This window comes from Prenolepis imparis, unplaced genomic scaffold, assembly GCF_030444845.1.
Source record: "Prenolepis imparis isolate NDT839.2.m4 unplaced genomic scaffold, iyPreImpa1.0 SCAF_6, whole genome shotgun sequence".
Classification (NCBI taxonomy): domain Eukaryota; kingdom Metazoa; phylum Arthropoda; class Insecta; order Hymenoptera; family Formicidae; genus Prenolepis; species Prenolepis imparis.
The window spans coordinates 13,214,891-13,238,704 of record NW_028141164.1 but is presented as its reverse complement, the minus strand read 5'-3'; the positions used below and the strand labels follow the sequence as shown (position 1 = coordinate 13,238,704).

The 23,814-nt window shown below is 24.2% G+C and overlaps 1 protein-coding gene across 1 annotated transcript; it reads right to left on the bottom strand.

Annotated features, from left to right (window-relative positions):
- On the bottom strand, positions 1-23,187 carry LOC145937435 (aminopeptidase N-like). Its single transcript, XM_083040454.1, has 14 exons — positions 22,896-23,187; positions 21,988-22,274; positions 20,616-20,806; positions 18,374-18,688; positions 18,207-18,279; positions 17,996-18,097; positions 7,184-7,695; positions 6,258-6,707; positions 5,609-5,786; positions 4,774-4,897; positions 2,693-2,842; positions 1,793-2,079; positions 479-669; positions 1-316 (listed from the first exon to the last, which is right to left on the bottom strand). Exons 1-14 carry the CDS (start codon positions 23,185-23,187, stop codon positions 1-3), a joined length of 3,468 nt encoding a protein of 1,155 aa, XP_082896580.1.
- Positions 23,188-23,814: the final 627 nt, after the last annotated feature.

The window sequence follows — 23,814 nt, the reverse complement described above, 5'->3', positions numbered from 1 at the left end:
TTACATAGGTTTTATATTGTCAAAATGCCTTAATATGAACTTAAGTATATCAATGTTCCTTCCGTGCCTTGTAACAGCAATAAGAAAGTAATATACTTGATTCACACCATATTTCTCCCAAATATTATCCATTGAGTTTATAGATTCAAATATATTTAATGGATTATCAGAGCAAGCCAGATACTCTATAAATTTAATGTCAGATATTTTCAATCCCAGCTCGTACGTTGCCCACCAAAGGGAATTGTGTGCCAGAGGAGGTCCGGACGTTAGTAGCAAACCTTTACAATATGTCCATTCTTTCCACGACGAGATTCTATGAAATTTAATAGAAAACAAAATTCTATAATATTATATAAAGGCATATCTTAATTTTATATCTTTAATCAAAGAATTTATTATGCATTGTATAAGAAACTTGCAAAAAAATTTAACTAAAGATAAACTATTATTTAAATGTATTAAGAAAAGAAATTACTTGTGTCTTTCTGGATTTATGAAATGTCGTATCAATTTCCGATTGGCTGTTTCTTTGCATTTGGGAACATCAAGAACACATGCCCATTTTGCAGCTTCTTGTCTTAAAAGTTTTATAAAATCGTCTTCACCGGGAACTTCTTCGTATTTAATCTTTTCAAGCAGTGCATATAATATACTCTGCACTTTTTGCTAAAAATTGAGATAAATATTTTATATTAAAAAATATTATACATATATTAAAATTTATACTTTTATTTTTATAAAGAAAAATATCATGTCGAGAAAGAAAACAAAATGAGTTAAAAATAAAGAATTGCTAATCTTTTTAAGCTAATAATGATTATAAACTAATGCCAAACTTATTAAAAATTTCAGAAATATAAATAATCTTTTATATACTCTGTGTGACTTTTCTCTCTCTCTCTATTATAGTTTAAATTCTTCTATTATAGTTTAATGTCAATATATCAATACAAGTAGATATAATATACATATATATATGTAGATAATATATAATATAATATATATTTTGAATGTGTGTGTGTGTGTGTGTGTGTGTGTAACCTGTATATATAATTTTGTAATAATTTTTTATCGAAAAATTTCTGTTGAAGAAATTATATGATTATAATAAATATTTTTATCTTTTTAAAAACAATTATATAATATATAAATAAAAATATAAATATATATATATATATATATATATATATATATGTATAAATACATATTAATAATAAACTCATTTTTTTACATTATACATATATCTTTATTATGAAAAAATAAATATATTTAAATAAAATAATACAATGTCAGATGATAAATCTTAAAGAACTGTATCCATTGTGCACCTTATTTTTAATTTAATATATCTAATTATAAATAAATGTTTTTGTGTTTGTTCCTATTCTACCTTTTTGATTTTAATTGTTAAGATTTTATATATATATATATATATATATATATATATATTATAAATAAATTTCTTTTTCTAATTTTCATTTGTGTAATATTATGTTTCTCATTATATAGCCAAATGATAAAAAGATTTATATAAAAATGTTGATCTGTTCTATTTATTTAATTTCAATCATTCAATTGTCAGCAGCGTCTATGACTATTCGTAAATAATTTTTGATCCAATAAAATAATGTAAATAAGAATAACTGTGATATTTCTAAGCTATATTATTTAAAGAATTTTTTTGACAATTGTTTAAACAAAATCATCATTATGTTATATACAAATATTTAATATGTATTTAATATGTATTTAATATGTATCAATAAATTGACAAGAAATCTGGTAATACCTTAAAAAATATAGTTTTTTTGTGTTCCAGTGGAAAGACACTCGATATGTATTCCAAAGCTTTAAACATAGGATACCATGCCACATAATCAGTTTCGTCTTTTAAATATTGTGTAATATTCCAGAAGATGAAGGAATTGAGTTTATTTATTATCATAAAATGAAAAGCGTCATCAATAATTTGCGCACGATTGAGAACGTGTATTTTTTTAAAAGATTGATCAGGTAGGTTTAGATAATCCGAAATTTTTATCCAATTTGTGTCTTCGTAATTCACGCGATAATATCCTGTTAAATAACAAATTTTTGCATTATTTTTTTTTCTAATGGATATTTATTAAAACACCAAAATATTTTCAAGCATGTACGTATAGTTCCTTTTACATACAAATGTATAAAAAATGTATCTAAAAAATTAAAAGTAATGTAAATAAAGAAGTAAATTGTAAAATATTAATTAATTTGCACCAATATTAAAAATTATATGTATAATAAATTATAACAAATTTAATTAAATATAAAGTTTAATTTAAAATTAAATTAAAATTTATTTTTGATTTGTGAAGAATTTATTGCATATCTCATGTCTAACAAATCTTGTATAAATATTTAAATTTATTACGAAAGAATATTATTAAACATATCGTATACGAGATCAGATACTGTTATTCTTTTTTATATAAACAGTTTTTATACAATAATTAATTAATTAATTAATTTTATATTAATAACAATTGTAATGAAACATATCTTAAATCATAATTTACAATAAATCATAATATTTTATATAGTAAATAAAATACTTAAAATTTTTATAAAATAATACGGATAAAGTAACATAAAACGTTAATTGTGTAGAATACACAAAAAAATGATAAATAATAAATTGATTAATATTTACCTGTTTGTTGTATATTGGCTATCACCCAACCATCTTCTTTGTAACCTAAATCAACTGTAACAAACGGATCAGATTCCTCTAGTTCGAGATTAATAGTCCTATTAATGATAAGATTGGGTAATGTCTGCGTAGCACAGGTTACAGATACATCTTCAACATGATTAATAGATATATTATAATTTTTTAGAGTCAGCTTTATCTGGGTACCATCCGTCTGTAGCGTGACATTCACAGTAAGATAAACTCTCTGATTTATCCACCTATCTATTTCATTTATAATGTCTTTTATTTTTACTTCATGCGAGATTATTGTATCATTATCTGATTGATACAGAAAGAGCCCCATAATGTAATTAAAGTTTTGTTCAGTTAACACCCTAAATTCACAAAGTAAATTTTAACATTAATAATTATGGAGAAATTATTGTAAGTCTTGTTGGATATTATTATCAAAATTATTAAAATTTTATATTAAGTTAAATTAACATTTTGCATTTCTTGCTTATTACTCATTTAGTTACTTATATAATTTAAAAACAATTTAATTGTTTTATTTAAACTGTAATTTATACTTAAAAATAATAAAATTTGAATCTGTTTGTAAAAGTTAATTGGATATATAACTACATAGTAAATAGAACATAAATTATATTCGAAATAAACCCAGCGTGAAATGTTGGTCAAATCGACGTCGATTCGTCGTCGAACATTTCTCGCTAGGAAGATTGTAAATATAAATTGTAATGTGTAATATTTAGAAAATGTTGTATAAAATAAACAGAGCATAAGTTAATAACAATAACATAGTTCGAAAAAAAAAATTTTTGTCAAGTAACTTTAATCAGTATAGATGCTTTTTATAGATTTTCGGCTTCAAAAAGCAATGCCGCTGTCCAAATTACTTCATCACGTCAGGTTCTAAAGTTATTTTGAATTTTAAGATGAGAACTTAGCAATTTATAGGAAGAAATGTATATTAAATCACTAACTGTCACTAAAATAACAATAGTAGGTAAATTTTTTATTTACACACAGTTTCCTCACTAGCAAAGAATATAAAATTGTCTCACAAATAGAAAAAATGTTGACGTGTTAAGAATATAGTGAAAAGAACAGCAGAGGCATTTATTTCACGTTTGACAAGATTAGTGAAAACGAATAGTCGGATTTCAATGTTATTCGGTACTGCTTTTTTCTTAAACAAAATATTGTAATTTTATTAAAAATGTTTGAAAGAAATACAACTCGAAAATGACTGGAAGAAATTTTTCAGAATCAAAGAAGTATTATTAAATTCCAACGTGAGAAAATATTTTCTTTATAATTTATGTTTTAATAAGTCACATTAAGATTTTAACATTATAATAGCAAACATTTATTTAGTTAATAAATATATTTATTATATTATATATATTTTTCTCTAAATCGCTAATTTCTTATCTTAAAATTCAAAATAACTATAAAACCTGCTGTGATGGAGCAATTTGGACAGCGTAATTATTTTTTGTAGCCAAAAATCTATAAAAAACATATACTCTAATTAAAGTTACTGACAAAAATTTTTTTTGTCGGCCTGTGTAATTAGAAACAGAAATAGTTCATGAAACTTATAAGTTATTATGTTATTCTTAATTTGTTCAGCTTTCTATCGCAAAATATAATTGTTATATTATAGTATAGTATATTACTTACTTGCTTCTTAATAAGCTGTAAATACCATTCCAAAATTTCTCTTTATTAACTCCGTGTTGCAACATACGCAACATAATAATTACTATAACAATTTACACAGTAAAAATCTAATTAATTATATATAACTTATTATGTTTGATTTATTATATTATACTGTATCCATTTGTGAAAACATCTAATTTGTTAAAGAATTAATATTATACATACAAGCAAAATAAATATATGTATTTAAATATACATAAAGAGATACACATTTAAAAAATAAATATGTATTTTGTTATAATGAGATTTATATATGTATAATTAAAATCCAATTAAAGTTTCTATAGTTTATTTCTTTCTTTATAACATGTTGACAAAACGAGTAATTCTCAATTATAATGTCATACCTTTAACATGAGGAACTTTAGAAGACCAGTTGAATTTTGGCGTATCGTAATCAGTGTCTATACCAAGGAAATATTGTTGATATTGGACCACAAACAATTCTATTATCCGAGATGCTGGGACAGCCTGTAGAAAAAAGTTTTGACATAATAATATCGATATGACAATAATACTTCCATTAGCAATATGCAGCTTTCTAGCGCTTAGCAATAGCGCTTTCTACATATATCTAAAAGAAATATTATTATTTAATAATGTTTATTTTTACATAATTTAATAAATTATTATTTAATAAATAATAAATAATATTATTTATTTTAAAGTTTTTAAATATATAATAACAGAGCGCGTGTCCAGAATAATATGTAATATAACTTTTTAATAAAATCTATTAAAATTATTTGAAAATTCTATTTAACATACATATTTAACACAATTTACATTACAGATTTCTCTTTATTAATTTACTGTAAGAATATGTATCACCTTTTAAGCTATTATCTATTTTAATTTAAATGAATTAATTTGAAAGAATTTTAAATATGATTTAAGCATAGCGATTCTAACAAAATAATAATAAAAATGCAAAAATATTTAATATTGTCTTAATATGTATGTCGCACAATTATTTGTAAAATTGCAAATCTTGTAAAATTGCAATCATTCTATAAAAAATTTTTTTAGAAAATATCGAACTTTTATAAAAAAAAAGTTATACATAAATTTATGTATTAAGTAAAAATATAAATATATATAAAGTGTCTACGACATATCTTATTAAAATATTGCAATTGCTTGTAAGTGAGACAATTAGCATTAAATATAGTTTAAAGTTACCTTATTAAGGATAACTGTTCCACAAAATCTTAGAAGACCATCTACAAACCAAAATGGTGATGACGGATGTACATCATGAAGAATAAATTCCTTTATCATTTTATGTACTATTACTTGGGCTACTTCGTTCTTACGCACAACGGAATCCAATATTTTATCACACATAATATCTCTCTCTCTAAAAATTATAAAAAATTATTCTAAAAAATTTTTATTTATGTTAAAAATTAGCATTTTACGTAGTAAATGTGTGCCTATACCGTAGTATATATATATATATATACCGATATTTGACTGAAACCAATACAAGTACATATAAAGATATATGCATATAATATGTTTCTACATTTTAAATATCTCTAATTTAAGTGTTACAAGATAACAACTTAATTTTTATTATTATATTTGTTTCTTATAAAATATTCAGATAAAAATCATATCTATCTTAATAATGTAATTTTAGATATTAATAATTGTGTTTTGTTATTTAATTAAATATGTTGAGAGCTTTATTTAAATTTATTTAAATATAATAAAGCAAATTTATTTTCTAATATTTATGTAAATATATTATATTTTTCACATTATTATTTCACATTATTAATTATTATTTAATTAAATTAATATGTGTTTAATCATATGTGCTTACCTGTAAAAAATTAATCCCAAATTTACGACGCCTACGTCTTGAAAATGCGGAATCACAAGATGATCCACATTGTGATGTGCTCTTACATCTTTCCATGCTTCTCTTTCCCAGAACAATGTGACATTACCAATAATTTCATATGCAAATGTTAAGCGCGATTCGGAGGATTTTTTGTACCACATGTAAACATTCTCACTTGTAAAAGGTTTGCTAGTGAAATTAGTCACTATTCCCGCCAATAGATAAGTGGGCAATACAGATATGGTTTGGAAGTGTGTAAACATCATTTCTTCATCATTTTCGTCATCGCTGATCTTCGGCATATTCGACAAAGCCAAATTATAACGATGATGTTGTATGATAATATTGTAAGCAGTAGAGATAAATTCGCCCAAGCATGGAAACAGTTTTCGAGCACCAAGTATATGAAAATGCGTTGGCATTAACCACCTATTATTATTATATATTTTAAATACAAGAAGCAGACAAGAACCAAAAAAAAAATTTCAATAACATTTGAATAATTACTTATTTTATTATTATCACACCCAATTATAATATCTTACGTTACATCGCATAATATTATATATATTATCTATTATTGTGATATAATGTTTACTTCAATGTTTGTGGATATAAAATAAATAATGTAATTATTTTTATAATTTTCTAAATTTAATTTATTTGAACTTTTTCTTTAGAATTACGAAATATATTTATGACAAAAAGAGAGATTATTATAAAGCAAAAACTTCATATTAATTACATCAATAAATACAGTACACAAATCCATGCATGTTTTATAACAAATATTATTAATTTAATGTAATATATATATATATATATATATATATATATATATAAATGTATAATAAATAATGTATATAATACAATAATACTTACTCAACATTTTAACAGTTACTCACCATTTATCTTTCCGTTTGTAGAAATTTGTTAAATTTGTATCATTAGCTATATTACTGTAAAATTTCATATTCAAACTATAATTTCCCGGTGATAGCTCATTCGCGAAAATCAACTCGATAAATTCCATTCCAGGATCGTACGAAGGTATTATTGGTTTATAAACGATCATTTCTTCATTGTTACCTAGGATATTGCGATATTGTGGTGGACTATCAGAGAGCCATACTTCAGATATACATTCCACCTCTGAGTATAATATTATCTTGTTTGTTGTTGCAGAAAGCTGAATACTAACATTGCTTTTGCCGTAGAAAATATTTTGTTCAATACGTGGTGTAATTGTAATATTATAATGATGTACCGTTATATTATACATATTGTTGAGTTTATTTTGTTTCTCTTGTTCATTTTTCTGGGAGGGGGTAAGATATGCCGTTGCAGCAAGAAATGTTAAACCGCTACTTAGTAATAGTTTTAAAAATATCATGTTAACTTTTGCACCAGATATCTGCTGAAACATTTCTTTGTTAGAAAAAATACAAATATGGAAAAAGTAAACATTAAATGAGAAGATTGAAAAACTTTTCTTTTATCATAATTTGAGCTTAAATAGATAAATAAGATAAGCTTTATGGAAAAAGTTTAAATATTTTTCTCGATTTTGAAGATCATAAATCATATGATAAATCATATGAATGACATAATTTCAATAACACAAACACAATAAATTAAATATTGAATATTAATTACAAATATCTAAACACAATTAACGTAATAATAAATTAAAATAATAATTAGATACTTAAAAAGTCGCTAGTAAAATTTTAAAATAGGAACGAAGTAAAGTCGACCCAACTAGCCAAAATTATATTTATTTAAAAAACACACAACGTTTCGACCATATGGATGTGGTCCTTATCAAGTGTAATATTACACTTGATAAGGACCACATCCATATGGTCGAAACGTTGTGGTTTTTTAAATAAATATAATTTTGGCTAGTTGGGTCGACTTTACTTCGTTCCTGTAATAATAAATATTAATCACAAATATTTTAAATAAAAACAATATTATAATTATGTTACTTTAATTCTGTATTGATTAAATCAATTTATTCAATTTTTCGTTTTTAATAAAAACTCGTATTGCAAAAAATATAATCTAGGTTTTATCTTGTGGAATTTTTCTAATATAATAATATTTCCGATATATTGTCATTAATAAAATATAAATTTATTTCATAAAGAAAACTTAATCGGATTACTAATTATTAATTTAAAAATTTAGAAGTTTTCAGTTTCAACGGAAAATCGTGTTGAATCCGCAACAAAGCAATTGTCGTTATAAAGTTAAATATATTAATTCATACACGTTTCAAAACTCACATGTTGTTTATTTTGTTTTTATTTGTATCTGTTTGATACGTGTTATATTTATTTATTCTGTAATTTTATACATTAGCTGTTACTTATTTAGTGCGATTAAATTTATTTAAATTTTTTAATATATTTTTTCATAAATATATGGAATCAAATGCAAATCAAGCGCAATTATTCTGGTAATAATTATTAGTAATATATTAAATCATATATATGTATATATTAATTAATAATGTATATATATATATATATATATATATATATATATGTATATATATCAAATAGAATAACGAAATTTAATATTTGTTTTTTGTTGGTTACGTTTATGTTAAATTTAATGTAATTTTATAGACTATATATATAAGGTAAATTTTAATTATAAAATATGTAGAACCAAATATATAATTACATTTTAAATATTTTATAAATTGATATTAATAATTGAACATCTTTAACATTATATTTGGAATAGATAAAATAAATGTGATGTAATATTGCTAAATTTTAAAAAAAGCATTTTGTTCAATATAAAATTTTTATGAGTCACATAAGTTATTGAAACATATACATAACATATAAAAAAATGTACAAAAAGCACACGTTTAAAATTATCGGCATTTTGTATTAAAACTGTTATAGATAACTTTGAGAAAATATAATTATGTATATTATGCTTGTATTTTGCATGTACATTAGAATCAATTTAATTGTGTTTTATTCTTTTTTTCACGTACTATTACTTAAAGACAAATGTATAAGTATTCTCATAATGTATTTGTAACAACTCACTTTGTATATTGAAATATGAATGCCACAAGTTTAGTTGTATGTGCAAGTATATTTCTTTGTAATAATTAATTGCAGTAAATCGAGCCAATTATCACTACAAACTATATAATATATTGAAAATTATATATGCACAGTCACACGATCTTATCCTTTCGAAAGACCATCAAAAACTAACAGTGCTTGGTATATGACGCCACAATATAAATACGTTATGTCAACTGCTTCCAAGGATGTTAAAGACAGCTTATTGATCAATAACGATATAAGATATTAGTACATTATGAAATCTATATTCATAATATAATATAAATTTTAAGCAATTTATTTCAAAATGCACGCAAGTGATCAAGAAAGAATATAATATAAAGAATATAAAGAATATAAATATTAAATATATAAATAATATAAAAGCTTAAGTATTTTACATACTTATATATAAATAAAGTATCTATTCATCAATTTTATCTTTGTGTATGTGTGTTTTATAAGATTATTAAAAAATTTAAATATATTAAATAAGAAATAAAATGTGTCTCCCTCAAAAGTGGTTTTTACTAATGACAAACATATTATATATTAATTATATTTTAAAACTATGAATATCAATGTGATAAAAAGACTGGAAATACTGAAAGAGAGCTCCATCCTTTCCGATTTTGCCGAAACTTTACATTATTGTGCATTTTTGTGCGTAAAACATGTATCTGTAAATTAAAATTGTCGCTCTCAAGTACGAAAAAAATTACAGTGTGCTCTATCCCCCAACCGCCCCCGTAGGGGACCGGATTTTAATTCGCTACGAAACGCGAAATATAAACGCGGCACGAAAGAGGAAAAGAGATCTTTTCAACGATATTAAAAAAATTTCAATCTCTGAAAAAACTGCAACGTACTATATTGCGAGTTTAACTTGACACGAAATCCAGTCAATAGGCGTATATTTTTCTATTACCGCTTTATCAATAAATAATGCAATAAATAATTCAACTCACATTTCGACTATTCTTCTTCTACAGGTTTTGGCGTACTCCGGATCCTTCGCCGTCACCTATTTTTCCTGCAGGAAACCAACCTCTGTGTCGAGAACTGTTCTTATAAAAGCTTCGAAGCACTTTGCATTTGCGTTACTTTTTTGACGTGTTTCGGTAAATTGCGATAATCGCGAGAGTTTATTCACGCGCGAATAAAACCGATGCTCCGTTCTCGCGTCCCCGCTTTTTTCAAGGCCCACTTATCGGAAAGCCTTATCGAAAGACGATGCGGCGACTTCTCTCGCGACGCACTCAAAAGTCGCCGATATTCAAGAATTGGGCACTACACTTTACTATGTTTTATATTTCGTTGAATTTTCAACGACGAAAAAATCGCGGAGATTGCGTAAAAGCTTCGCCGATTATTTATTGTCGAGCGCGTAATAAAATAAGCCAAAATAATTGTGCAAGAGTGTGTGTTAAATAAAAAATAAACGTCATGCATCGACAGTATAAATATTATTACTTTTTTATTTTTTTCAAGTCTTGAAATCTCATATTGTTTGCGATACACATCTCTCTCTCATACATAATTTTCACAAAATCATTACCGAAAATTTAAATAAAAATTGGGTGTGTGTGTATGTGTGTGTGTTTGATATTTGTACTGTATTTATATTAATGAAAATATTCTATCTTTAGTAAAACGAAAGAATTATTTCAATTATTACACATTAAACGTCTATTATGCTGCTCTCATCTTTCATCGTGTCGATGATTCCTTTTAACTCCGAAATAATAATATTGTACATTTTTATACGTGAAACACGAATATGTAAAATTGTCGTTCTCTTCATTTGTTATGTTTTTTCCATTTCTAAAAAGTGTATGTTAAGTTGATTCTCGAAAGTCTCGAAGTATTGTTGCCTCTTTTCCGCAATGCTGATTGGTTCTCTGTCGATTCGCGTTGTGTGTTATATTCGTAGCATCGAAAGGCTGTCATCGCGAGGGTTAGCAGTTAGCAGTTTGACAGTTAGTCCAAAAAGTAAAATAAAATAATAATGTTTTAAATAATATGTTATTATACTTTAAACTTGATTAATATTTTAGCGGAAAAAAGGCAAAAATACTTGCGAGAATCGACTTAATGTCTTTTTTAGAAAAGGATTAGAATAACAAAAGCGCGCATTACGCCATTCCTCGATTTTAAATAAAAAAGAATAATATTTTTATATAAAGTTTGTTTAAATTTGGTTAATATTTTTTGATAGAAATCAGATGATTAAAGCATTACATTGCTAATTAAATTTTAACATAAAAATATGTTATAAAAATTAATATAATAATGTTATAAATAATATGTTATAATGCCTTATCTGCGATTAATATTTTTTGACAGAAATCAACTGATAGCTGTTATAAATATTAATCGAATTTAAGGAATTATAATACATTATTTAAAACATATTATTATTTTAAATGTTATAACATATTCTTATTTTAAGAATTCATTAGCAATTTTACGTTTTAATCAGCTGATTTCTGTAACAAAAATATTAATCGAGGATAAAATATTACAACATATTATTCACAACATATTGCTATTTTAATTATTATAACATATTATTATTTTAAAATTTAATTAGCTCGCTATATTAATATTTTTTAATTTATTCATTTAATTATAAAGTAATATATTTATTAAGTTAAAAATAGAAGTGAGACATAAATCCAAATTAACAATTAAGATTCCGTAGCAATTTTTAAGGACAATAAATATTTCCTTAATTAGAGTCATAAATATATTTTGTCCGACACTTTTCGATAATCTTAATATAATTCGAATTGCGAATGCGCAGTAGAAATGAGTATCGACATCTATTACCGCGATATACCATATGTATACTATAGTTACGCATAATATTAAAAATTAAAATTTTAAGCCGCTGACCCCATGCGGAGTGGATTCATTTTACGTATATTATACCAAAAAGTTTGTAGACTGGTATGGTGATGGTACCATCATAATGTGCAGGCAATGTACTGTTGAAATATGTAAACGAATAATTTTTGGCGTGTTTTAAATAACTGAAAATTAAAATTTTTTACCCGCGAACCCCATACGGCGCGGATTCATTTTACGTATATTAGACCAAAAAGGTAGTACGCTGGTATGCTGATGGTACCAAAATAATCTGCAAACAATACACTACTGAAACTTATATACGATTAATTTTTGGTTCGTTTTAAAATATAGAAAATTAAAATTTTTATGCCGCGGATCCCATACGGCGCACAATTATATTACGTATATTACACTAAAAAGTTTGTAGGCTGGTATGGTAGTGGTACCATCATAATGTGCAGGCAATGTACTGTTGAAATATGTAAACGAATAATTTTTGGCGCGTTTTAAATAACTGAAAATTAAAATTTTTTACCCGCGAACCCCATACGGCGCGGATTCATTTTACGTATATTAGACCAAAAAGGTAGTACGCTGGTATGCTGATGGTACCAAAATAATCTGCAAACAATACACTATTGAAACTTATATACGATTAATTTTTGGCTCGTTTTAAAATATAGAAAACTAAAATTTTTAAGCCGCGGATCCCATACGGCGCACAATTATATTACGTATATTAAATCAAAAAGTTTGTAGGCTGGTATGTTAATGGTATCAACATAATGTGCAGACAATGTACAGTTAAAATTTATAAAGAATTAATTTTTGGCGCGTTTTAAAATACTGAAATTAAAATTTTTAAGCCGCGGATCCCATACGGTGCGGATTTATTTTACGTTTATTAGACCAAAAAGGTAGTACGCTGGTATGCTAATGGTACCAAAATAATCTGCAAACAATACACTATTGAAACTTATATACGATTAATTTTTGGCTCGTTTTAAAATATAGAAAATAAAAATTTTAAGCCGCGGATCCCATACGGCGCACAATTATATTACGTATATTATACCAAAAAGTTTGTAGGCTGGTATGGTGATGGTACCATCATAATGTGCAGGCAATGTACTGTTGAAATATGTAAACGAATAATTTTTGGCGCGTTTTGAATAACTGAAAATTAAAATTTTTAAGCCGCGGATCCCATACGGCGCGGATTCATTTTACGTTTATTAGACCAAAAAGGTAGTACGCTGGTATGGTGATGGTACCATCATAATGTGCAGGCAATGTACTGTTGAAATATATGAAAGATTAATTTTTGGCTCGTTTTTAAATATTGAAAATTAAAATTTTATACCCGCGAACTCCATACGGCGCGGATTCATTTTACGTATATTAGATTAAAAAGGTAGTACGCTGATATGGTACCAAAATAATCTGCAAACAATACACTACTGAAACTTATATATGATTGATTTTTGGCTCGTTTTAAAATATAGAAAACTAAATTTTTTAAGCCGCGGATCGCATACGGCGTGGTTTCATTTTACCTATATTATATTAAAAAGTTTGTAGGCTGTTATGCTGATGGTACCATCAAAATGTGCAGACCATGTACTGATAACATATATGAAAGATTAATTTTTGGCTCGCTTTAAAATATTGAAAATTAATATTTTTAAACCGCGGACCCCATACGGCGCACAATTATCAGCTGATTTCTGTCAAAAAATATTAATCGAGTTTAATGTACTATAACATTTTATTTAAAACATATTATTTTATCATTTCTATTACATACTATTATTTTAAAATTTAATTAACAAATTAACGCTTTAATCAGCTGATTTCTATCAAAAAATATTAATCAAGTTGAAACAAACTTTATATAAAAATATCATTTTTTTTTTATATAAAATCGACGAATAGTGCGCGCATTGCGCGCACTTGTGTGTTGTTCTAGTGATATATAAAGTGCGTGTTATTTTTTAATGTTTTTGACTCGCATTTATGATTTTATGTTAATGTTTAAGTGATTGCGCGACGAAAAGGCTAACCGTAGTGAAAAATTGTTGACTCGTACTACTTAATCTATCTACATTCTTACTTTGCGCATAATAAAATTATGATATATAAAGTGCGTGTTATTATTTTATTGTTTTTGACTCGCATTTATGATTTTATGTTAATGATGAAATGATTGCGCGACGAAAAGGCTAAAGGTAGTGAGAAATTGTTGACTCGTACTACTTAATTTCTCTACATTCTTACCTTGCGCATAATAAAATTACGATATATAAAGTGCATATAATTTTTTATTGTTCTTGACTCGCATTTATAATTTTATGTTAATGATTAAATGATTGCGCGACGAAAAGGCTAACCGTACTGAGAAATTGTTGACTCGTACTACTTAATTTCTCTACATTCTTATTTTGCGCATAATAAAATTACGATATATAAAGTGCGAGTTATTATTTTATTATTTTTGACTCGAATTTAATATTTTATGCTCATGGCAGGGTAATTGCGTGACAAAAAGGTTGAATTCTTTTCTTTTCTAAGAAAGATATGTAAAATCGATACTCGCATATATCAAAGTTTATTGTTGTCGCTTTTCCGCGATGCTTATTGGCTGTCAAGATTCGCGCTGTGTGTTATATTCGTAGCATCGAGAGGCTGTTATCGCGAGAATTAGCAGTTTGACAGTTTGTTCAAAATAAAATTTTAAAAAATAATAATATTAGTTTTAAATAATATGTTATATAATACTTTAAACTCGATTAATATTTTTGAAAGTTATCAGCTGATTTCCATCAAAAAATATTAATCGAGAATAAGATATTATAACATATTATTTACAATTTTACAACATTTTACTATTTTAATATTTTAACATATTATTTTAAAATTTAATTACCAAATTAACGCTTTAATCAATTGATTTCTATGAAAAAATATTAATCGAGTTTAAAGAAATTTTATATTATTTTTTAATAAACATAAAACTGAAGAATGGCGCGCGCGTAGCGCGCGCTTGTGTTGTTCTAGTATTATTAAAATTTAAAATATTAAATGTTTTCTTTTTATCCATTGAGAACATTTATTAAATCAGACAAAGCCAATTTCACAAATATTTTTAAAGTAGGACTTTATTTATATATACTTGTTAAATTCTAGAATTTAGATTATATTCATTTATGTTTCAATTAGTTCTTTTTAATTTTTTTATGTACTACATTTTTCAAACAACTTCTTATCGACAATTTTAATATTAAAGAATATTAGAAATGGAAAATAGAAAAATAATGGTATGAATATAAAGTTCTCAGAACTATGATGTATGTATACAATATGTACATACATTGTATGCGAAAAAGGATTTTAATTGTGCTTTTCAATTTTTCGCGCAAATAAGCCTCAGATAGCTTGATTTTATTCAGTATGAAAATTTACTTAAATAAACAAAATCTAAAATTGTATAATTTCCTGCACAACTTAGAATTACTACAAAAAAATTAATAAGTCCCCTCTCTTTTAAATAACTACAACTTGATTTTATGAAATGTATACAAATTTGAAGAATATGTTATAGAATACTAAATGTAAAAATTGATAATATATATAATTAAACACATAACTATGTAGTTATTTTAATTTTATATCTATTAATGGGAACTTAATTTTATAATGGAATAACAATTTTTTTTTTAATTTCTGTTTATTGCACATATATAAATACTCTTCTTTTATGCTTGAAGTATTTTTGTCTTTAAATGGTTTGGTAATTAAATAGAAATATATATATATATATATTTATATAAGAATTGTTATCTAATTTATCTAATTTATTTTAAATTAAAAAATACATTATGAATTTTATATAATGTTTAAAATTTTAATAACACATATTAATATAACATCAATTTGTCAATATGCATATATATACATATATATAAATATATTTAAATATTAATTAAATATATAAACATATGTATACAGTATTATTATTATATATATAAACATTAACAATTTTATATAATTTTAAAATTATAAATGTTATATAATATGTTATATTAATATGTATCATTATATTTAATACATATTTGTTGCACTTTAATATACATACATTAATATGTGCGTATTAATAATTAATAATTAATACAATTATTTATAGACATATATTGATACACATATATTTTTTATTACAGTAATAGACTTAGAAGGTGTAAAAATTAATAAATAAATATTGAAAAATAATATTACACATATAGAAAAGGTTAAAATTACAAAATATAATTGAAAAAAATAGTACATTTTGATACATTAATGATCCAACATAATTATATTCAGCAAACAAATTTCTTTTTATATACCTTTAACAAAATATATTAATTTATATCTTAAATAGACATACAATCTTATTTAATAATATATTATGTACAACAAATATTTCATATTTGCAGTACGATAAGAAAATCTATAAATTACATACATGAAATATTTTTGTAAATGCAAACTTATGGAGTATCATTAATGTATCAAATCATACATAGTTAAAATTATAAATATAAGCTATGTATAAAAATTAATTTTTCGAAAATATAGAAATATAAACGTCATTATTTTTTTATACGATTGTTAGTATTCTTCTAAATAATGATTCAAGTAGTTCGATTTCCTTACGGCGAATATTCAGTTTGGTTTTAATTAAGTCAATGTCTTGTTTCATTTTTATTAAACGTTTTATTATGTTTAAATCGATCTAAAATAAATTTCTATATTATTATAATTTTCTATGATAGCCACATTAATATATTATCAATAATCAAAATTGTTTTTAATATTAATATTTATTTATTTTTGTATTATAAGACTCTGATGTGACATAATTACTAATTCCTAATATATTTAGAACTAGATACTATTTCCTAATAAACAGGGTGAGTTTCTTAAATTGAGACACCTACATATCTCGAAAAAAACGCATTTATAAAGAGAAAGTTTAAAACAATAGTTGTTTACTTTTTGGAGGCAACATAACAGCATTAATTAATTCTGATACGGTAGACGTCACACAATTTAAAAAACTCACCCTATATATAATACCCCTTTTTCTGTCCAAATAAATGAGCAGAAATTAATATTATCATATTTTTGAAAAAAGAAGCATGTGCTTTTTTTGCAAAATTTTCAAAACTTTTTTATAGTTTCTACATTAGCCTACTCATTTATTATTAAATTAGTTATTTATGCCCGATTTCTTCGTACCTCCCAATTGCTATCTTTCAGATAAAGAAAGACATAAAAAGATCTTCTTAATAAAATAATCGAGAACTTATATAGAAGTGACGAAATTAGGCATTAATAAACGAATTGTTCGCATATTTAATTAAAATATGCGTATATCATGAAATTTCATATTATATTAAAATAACATTTGAAATAAACTTAATTAAATAAAAAACATTTTCTAAAAGCTTAATTTATAAATCGACTTTTCGTTTGACCATAAAACTAAATTAAAAATTTCTGTCTTATTCATTAAAAATTACAATCTCGGAAATGTATTTTCAGAAATAGTTCAAATAAAAAATTATACTTATTTACCGCGGAGAGAAATAAAATTGATATTAATTTTTGCTTATCTATTTATGTGAGATACAATAACATTAACACACTTTACATACAAAAATAAATGAAACTAAGAAAACGATTAATAAGTGAGTATATTTTGATAATTGTATTTATAAAATTTACCTCTATTTTTTCAGTTACATTGTAATTGTTGTTATTTTCTTCATGGCTAGCTATTGCAGAATTATGCAAATCCTCCACCTTTTTTTCCAGATACTTATGTACCTGTAAAATACATTATTTTGATATATTCACATTAATATTAATTTATAGATTTATATTGCACTAAAAGAGTCATTTAACATTTATACATATAAACATATTAAATTTTTACCATATTGAGTTGATCCTCAGAATACAAACTATTAATAATAACTATTAATACTGCATTCATATTGTTACTATTTCTATAAAAACAAATTTGCAGATGTAAATAAATATATGTACATAATATAGGCAAAGTTCACAATAATATATATTTAAAAAAAAAAGTAACTTTACATATGTTCTATATAGTCCAACTTCTTTAATATGTTTTTAAGTATGTCAATCTTTCTTCCGTGCCTTGTGACAGCAACAAGGAAATAATATACTTGATTTGCACCATATTTCTCCCCAATATTTTCCATTGTGTTTATAGATTCAAATATAATAAATGGATTTTCAAGGCAAGCCAGAAATTTAATGTCAAATGTTTTCAATCCCAGCTCGTAGATTTCCCACCAAGTGGAATTGTGTGCCATAAGAGGTCCGGACGTTTGCTGCAGGTTTGCTAAACTGTTACAATATGTCCATTCTTTCCACCACGGCGAAATTCTATGAAATTTAATAGAAAACAAAATTCTATAATATTATATAATAATAATATATATTTTTTAAAACCGCCAGTCGTAAAGAATATAGAAGAAGGTTTGTATTGACGACCAAAAAACTGGACTAATTTGAATTCATTTATTGGATAAAATTCATAACGTTTCGACCTTAGGTTTAGGTCATTATCAAATGTGAACTGAAACAGTTATTACAATATTTTAAACATACAATATTATAGCATGGTTATGATTGGATACATAAGTATAGACGAACTTACAGTCAGATGTATTAATTACGGTGTCAAATGAAATGCCATTATATAAATGGTATATGTGGTGTAAGGATGGTTAATAATAAATATAATACATGTGTCTTATGACACGACTAATCAGTAACTGTGAATATTTAAGTCCTAAAGCAACAAACATTAAACGACTTTAATAACCTTATCGTATATAATGTTTAAATTCTCTGTGTCTCTATGTAGGTTAAGAGTATTATTAAACTTTTTTATATAAAACATCTCAGCTATTTCTCTTTTTCTGGTGTGTTTTTCATTATGCAAAATAATCGGATTATCCCAATTGAAATCGTGATTAAATTCAACTCTGTGTTTACTTACTACTGAATAATTGCTCTCATGCTCTCAATTTTATATTATTTTTATGTTCTTTTAGGCGGGTATTAAGATGTCTCTTAGTTTGTCCAATGTATGAAAATTCACAATCTTTACAATCGATCTTGTATACGACTTCAGTTTTCTTTAATTTTGAGATCTTATCTTTACCACGTTTAATAATAGAATTTAATTTCTTCGGGATCGAATATACTACATTTAAGCCTACTTTAAGAAGGGAATATTTTATGTTTTCACTGAAGTGCTTTATATAAGGTAAAGTGATACACGAAGTGATGTCGAATCTATTTTGCTTGTCTTTTTGTGGTTCGTCATTATTTTTATTTAAGTATAAGTATCTTAGTCGTTTTTTAATAATTCGGTTAATTAAATTAGAAGGGAGACAATTGTTGACTAGGATTTTTTAAACTAATTCTATATTGTCATTGTGAAATTGTTCGTTGGACAGTAAAATTGCGTGGTCAACCAAATTAATAATCGTATTAATTTTATAATTGTATGGATGACTCGAAAGATAATTAATATATCTGCCTGAAAAGGTCGGTTTACGATACCAGTTAGTAATTAAAGATTCATTCATTCTTATGATTGTTGTATTTAAAAAGTTAATCATGTTATTGTTTTCAATTTCATGTGTGAATTTTAATCGATCATGGTATTTATTGAAGGTATGAAGAATAGTATTGATTTTATCTCTAGGAGTCACTACTAAAATATCATCTATATATCTGAAATAAATTGAAGTATCGAAATCCAACTCTTTACTTTAAGGCATTGTGTTTCGAGGTCATCCATAACCATATCAGCTAGTATGGGAGACAAAGGTGACCCCATGGGGCTACCAAAAATTTGTTCATAAAAATCTCCATTGAAAGAAAAACTTGTCGAGTCTAAGATTATTTCAATAGCATATATGAACTGAGACAGACTGAATTTTGTGTTTTTACCAATGTCGCTCCAGCGTTTCTCAACAGCTTTAATAACGAGATTTTTTGGGATGTTAGTGAATAATGACGACACATCTAACGACATTAATAATTCGTTTTCTTTGATTTTTGTGTTGTTAATGATTTTAGCAAAAGACCAACCGTCTTTAATGTAAGATATGGGTTTTTTGATAGAATTATATAAGATTTTATGGATATAGTACGCTATATTGTATAATATTATATAAAGGGATATCTTAATTTTATATCTTTAGTCAAAGAATTTATTATACATTGTATAAGAGACTTGCAAAAAAAATTAACTAAAGATAAACTATTATTTAAATGTATTAAAAAAGGAAATTACTTGTATCTTTCTGGATTTGTAAGATGTTGTTCCAATTTTCGATTGGCTACTTCTTTGCATTTGGGAACATCAAGAACACATGCCCATTTTGCAGCTTCTTGTCTTAAAAGTTTTATAAAATCGTCTTCATTGGGAACTTCTTCGTATTTAATCTTTTCAAGCAGTGGATATAATATACTCTGCACTTTTTGCTAAAAATTGAGATAAATATTTTATATTAAAAAATATTATATATTAAAATTTATATTTTTATTATTATAAAGAAAAATATCACGTCGAGAAAGAAAATAAAATGACAAAATGAGTTAAAAATAAAGAATTGCTAATCTTTCTAAGCTAGTAATGATTATAAACTAATGCCAAACTTATTAAAAATTTCAGAAATATAAATAATCTTTTATATACTCTGTGTGACTTTTCTGTCCCTCTATAATAGTTTAAATTTCTCTATTATAGTTTAATGTCAATATATCAACACAAGTAGAGATAATATATATACATGTAGATAATATATAATATAATATATATTTTGAATGTGTAACCCGTATATATAATTCTCTAATAATTTTTTATCGAAAAATTTCTGTTGAAAAAATTATATGATTATAATAAATATTTTTATTTTTTTGAAAACAATTATATAATATATAATATATAACTAAAAATATAAATATTTATATATATATATATATGTATATATATATATATATATAAAATTATATAAATATATATATATATATGTATATTTATATAAGTATATATATATATATTTAATTTATTATATATATAATATTTATATATATATATTATATATATTTAAATACATATTAATAATAAACTCATTTTTTTACATTATATCTTTATTATGAAGAAATAAATATATTTAAATAAAATAATACAATGTAAGATGCTAAATCATAAAGAATTGTTTTCATTGTGCATCTTATTTTTAATTTAATATATCTAATTATAAATAAATGTTTTTGTGTTTGTTCTACAATACCATTTTGATTTTAATTATTAAGATTTATATATTATAAATCAATTTCTTTTTCTATAATTTTAAGTTGTGTAATATTATCTTTCTCATTATATAGCCAAATGATAAAAGAGCTTATATAAAAATTGTTGATTTGTTCTATTTTTATAAATTTCAATTATTCAATTGTCAGTAGCGTCTTTGACTATTCGTAAATAATTTTTGATCCAATAAAATAATGTACATAAGCATAACTGTGAAACTTCTTAGCTATATTTTTTTTTAGAATTTTTGTGACAATTGTTTAAACAAAATCATCATTATATTATATTCAAATATTTAATATGTATTTAATAATACATATCAATTGATGGACAAGAAACCTGGTAATACCTCAAAAAATTTAGTTTCTTTAAGTTCCAGTGGAAAGACACTCGATATGTATTCCAAACCTTTAAACATAGGATACCATGCCACATAATCAATTTCGTTGCTTAAATATCTTGCAATCTTCCAGAAGATGAAGGAATCGAGTTGATTTGTTATCATATAGTGAAAAGCGTCATCAATAATTTGCGCACGATTGAGAACGTGTATTTTTTTAAAAGATTGATCAGGTAGGTTTAGATAATCCGAAATTTTTATCCAATTGTAGTTTCCGTAATGCACGCGATAATACCCTGTTAAATAACAAATTTTTGGATTATTTTTTTTTTTAATGGATATTTATTAAAACACCAAAATTTTTTAAGCATGTACGTATAGTTTCTTTTACATACAAGTGTATATAAAATATATTAAAAATTAGAAGTAATATAAATAAAAAAGTAAATTATTAATTAATTTGCACCAATATTAAAAATTGTATAATAAATTATAACAAATTTAATTGAATATAAAGTTTTATTTAAAATTAAATTAAAATTTACTTTTGATTTTTGAAGAATTTATTGCATATATCATGGCTAACAAATCTTATATAAATATTTAAATTTATTACAAAAGAATGATTAAATTCATCATATACGAAATCACAGATACATATGTTATTAATTATTTTATAAACGGTTTTTATACAATCATTAATAATTAATTAATTAATTTTATATTAATAATTATAATAAAACATCTTAAATTATAATTTACACACAAATAATAAATTATTATATTTTATATAGCAAATAAAATACTTAAAATTTTTATAAAATAATACGGATAAAGTAATAATACGGATATAGAACTTTAATTATATACACAGAATACACAGAGAAATGATAAATAATAAATTGATTAATATTTACCAATTTGTCGTTCATTGACTATCACCCAACCATCTTCGTATTCTAATGTAATTTCAACAGTATCATGTTCATCTATAAAGTAAGGATCGCTAAAATTGAATTCACTTTCCGTAGCATAGTTCACAGGTACGTGTAAAACAGAATCACCCGATGTGTTATAATTTTCTAGGGTAAACCTTACGATGGTTTTATTAGGCTCAGATTCATGCGTGACTTTCACAGTAGGATAAGTTGTCTGATTTATCCATATACTCATTTTATTCATCGTTCTTATCAAACCTTCTTTCGTCATTTTAAATGAACTTTTTGATTTATATAGATTTCCCATATAGTGACTCAAGTTATGTTCATTTAACACCCTAAATTTACAAAATAAATTTTAGCATTAATAAATATGGAGGAATTATTGTAAGTCTTGTTGGATATTATTATCAAAATTATTAAAATATTATATTAAACTAAATTAATATCTTGCATTTATTGTTTATTGATTACTCATATAATTTAATTGTCTAATTTAAACTATTATTTATACTTAGAAATAACAAATATATTTAGAATATTTAAAAATAAAAAATTTAGATTAAATTTGTAATAGTTAAATGAACATATCTAAATAGTAAATAGAATATAAATAATATTCGAAATAAAGATTGTAAATAAAATATATATAGTATAAAATAAACAGAGCATAAATTAATAAGAAATAATTAGAAACAGAAATACATTTCATAAAACTTACAAATTATTATGTTGTACTTAATGTCAGTGCCGTAACTAGCTTTTTATGTGCCCTGGGCAAGGTTTTATTTTTCAATCCCTTAATTATTTTGGGGGAAAAATAATAATAAATCGAAAACGATGTAACAATTGTTTATAAATAATTTTTGTGTACACAAGAAATAAGATAAGATATATA

What these genes read in the sequence shown, in the direction of transcription:
- LOC145937435 (XM_083040454.1), bottom strand. Translation starts at nt 23,187, where the DNA reads ATGACGAAAGAAGGTTTGATAAGAACGATGAATAAAATGAGTATATGG. An exon ending in TTGGACTATATAGAACATAT is followed by an intron (nt 18,280 to 18,373) that starts GTAAAGTTACTT and finishes TTGTTTTTATAG; the next exon opens with AAATAGTAACAATATGAATG. An exon ending in ATGTAACTGAAAAAATAGAG is followed by an intron (nt 7,696 to 17,995) that starts GTAAATTTTATA and finishes GAAATGTTTCAG; the next exon opens with CAGATATCTGGTGCAAAAGT.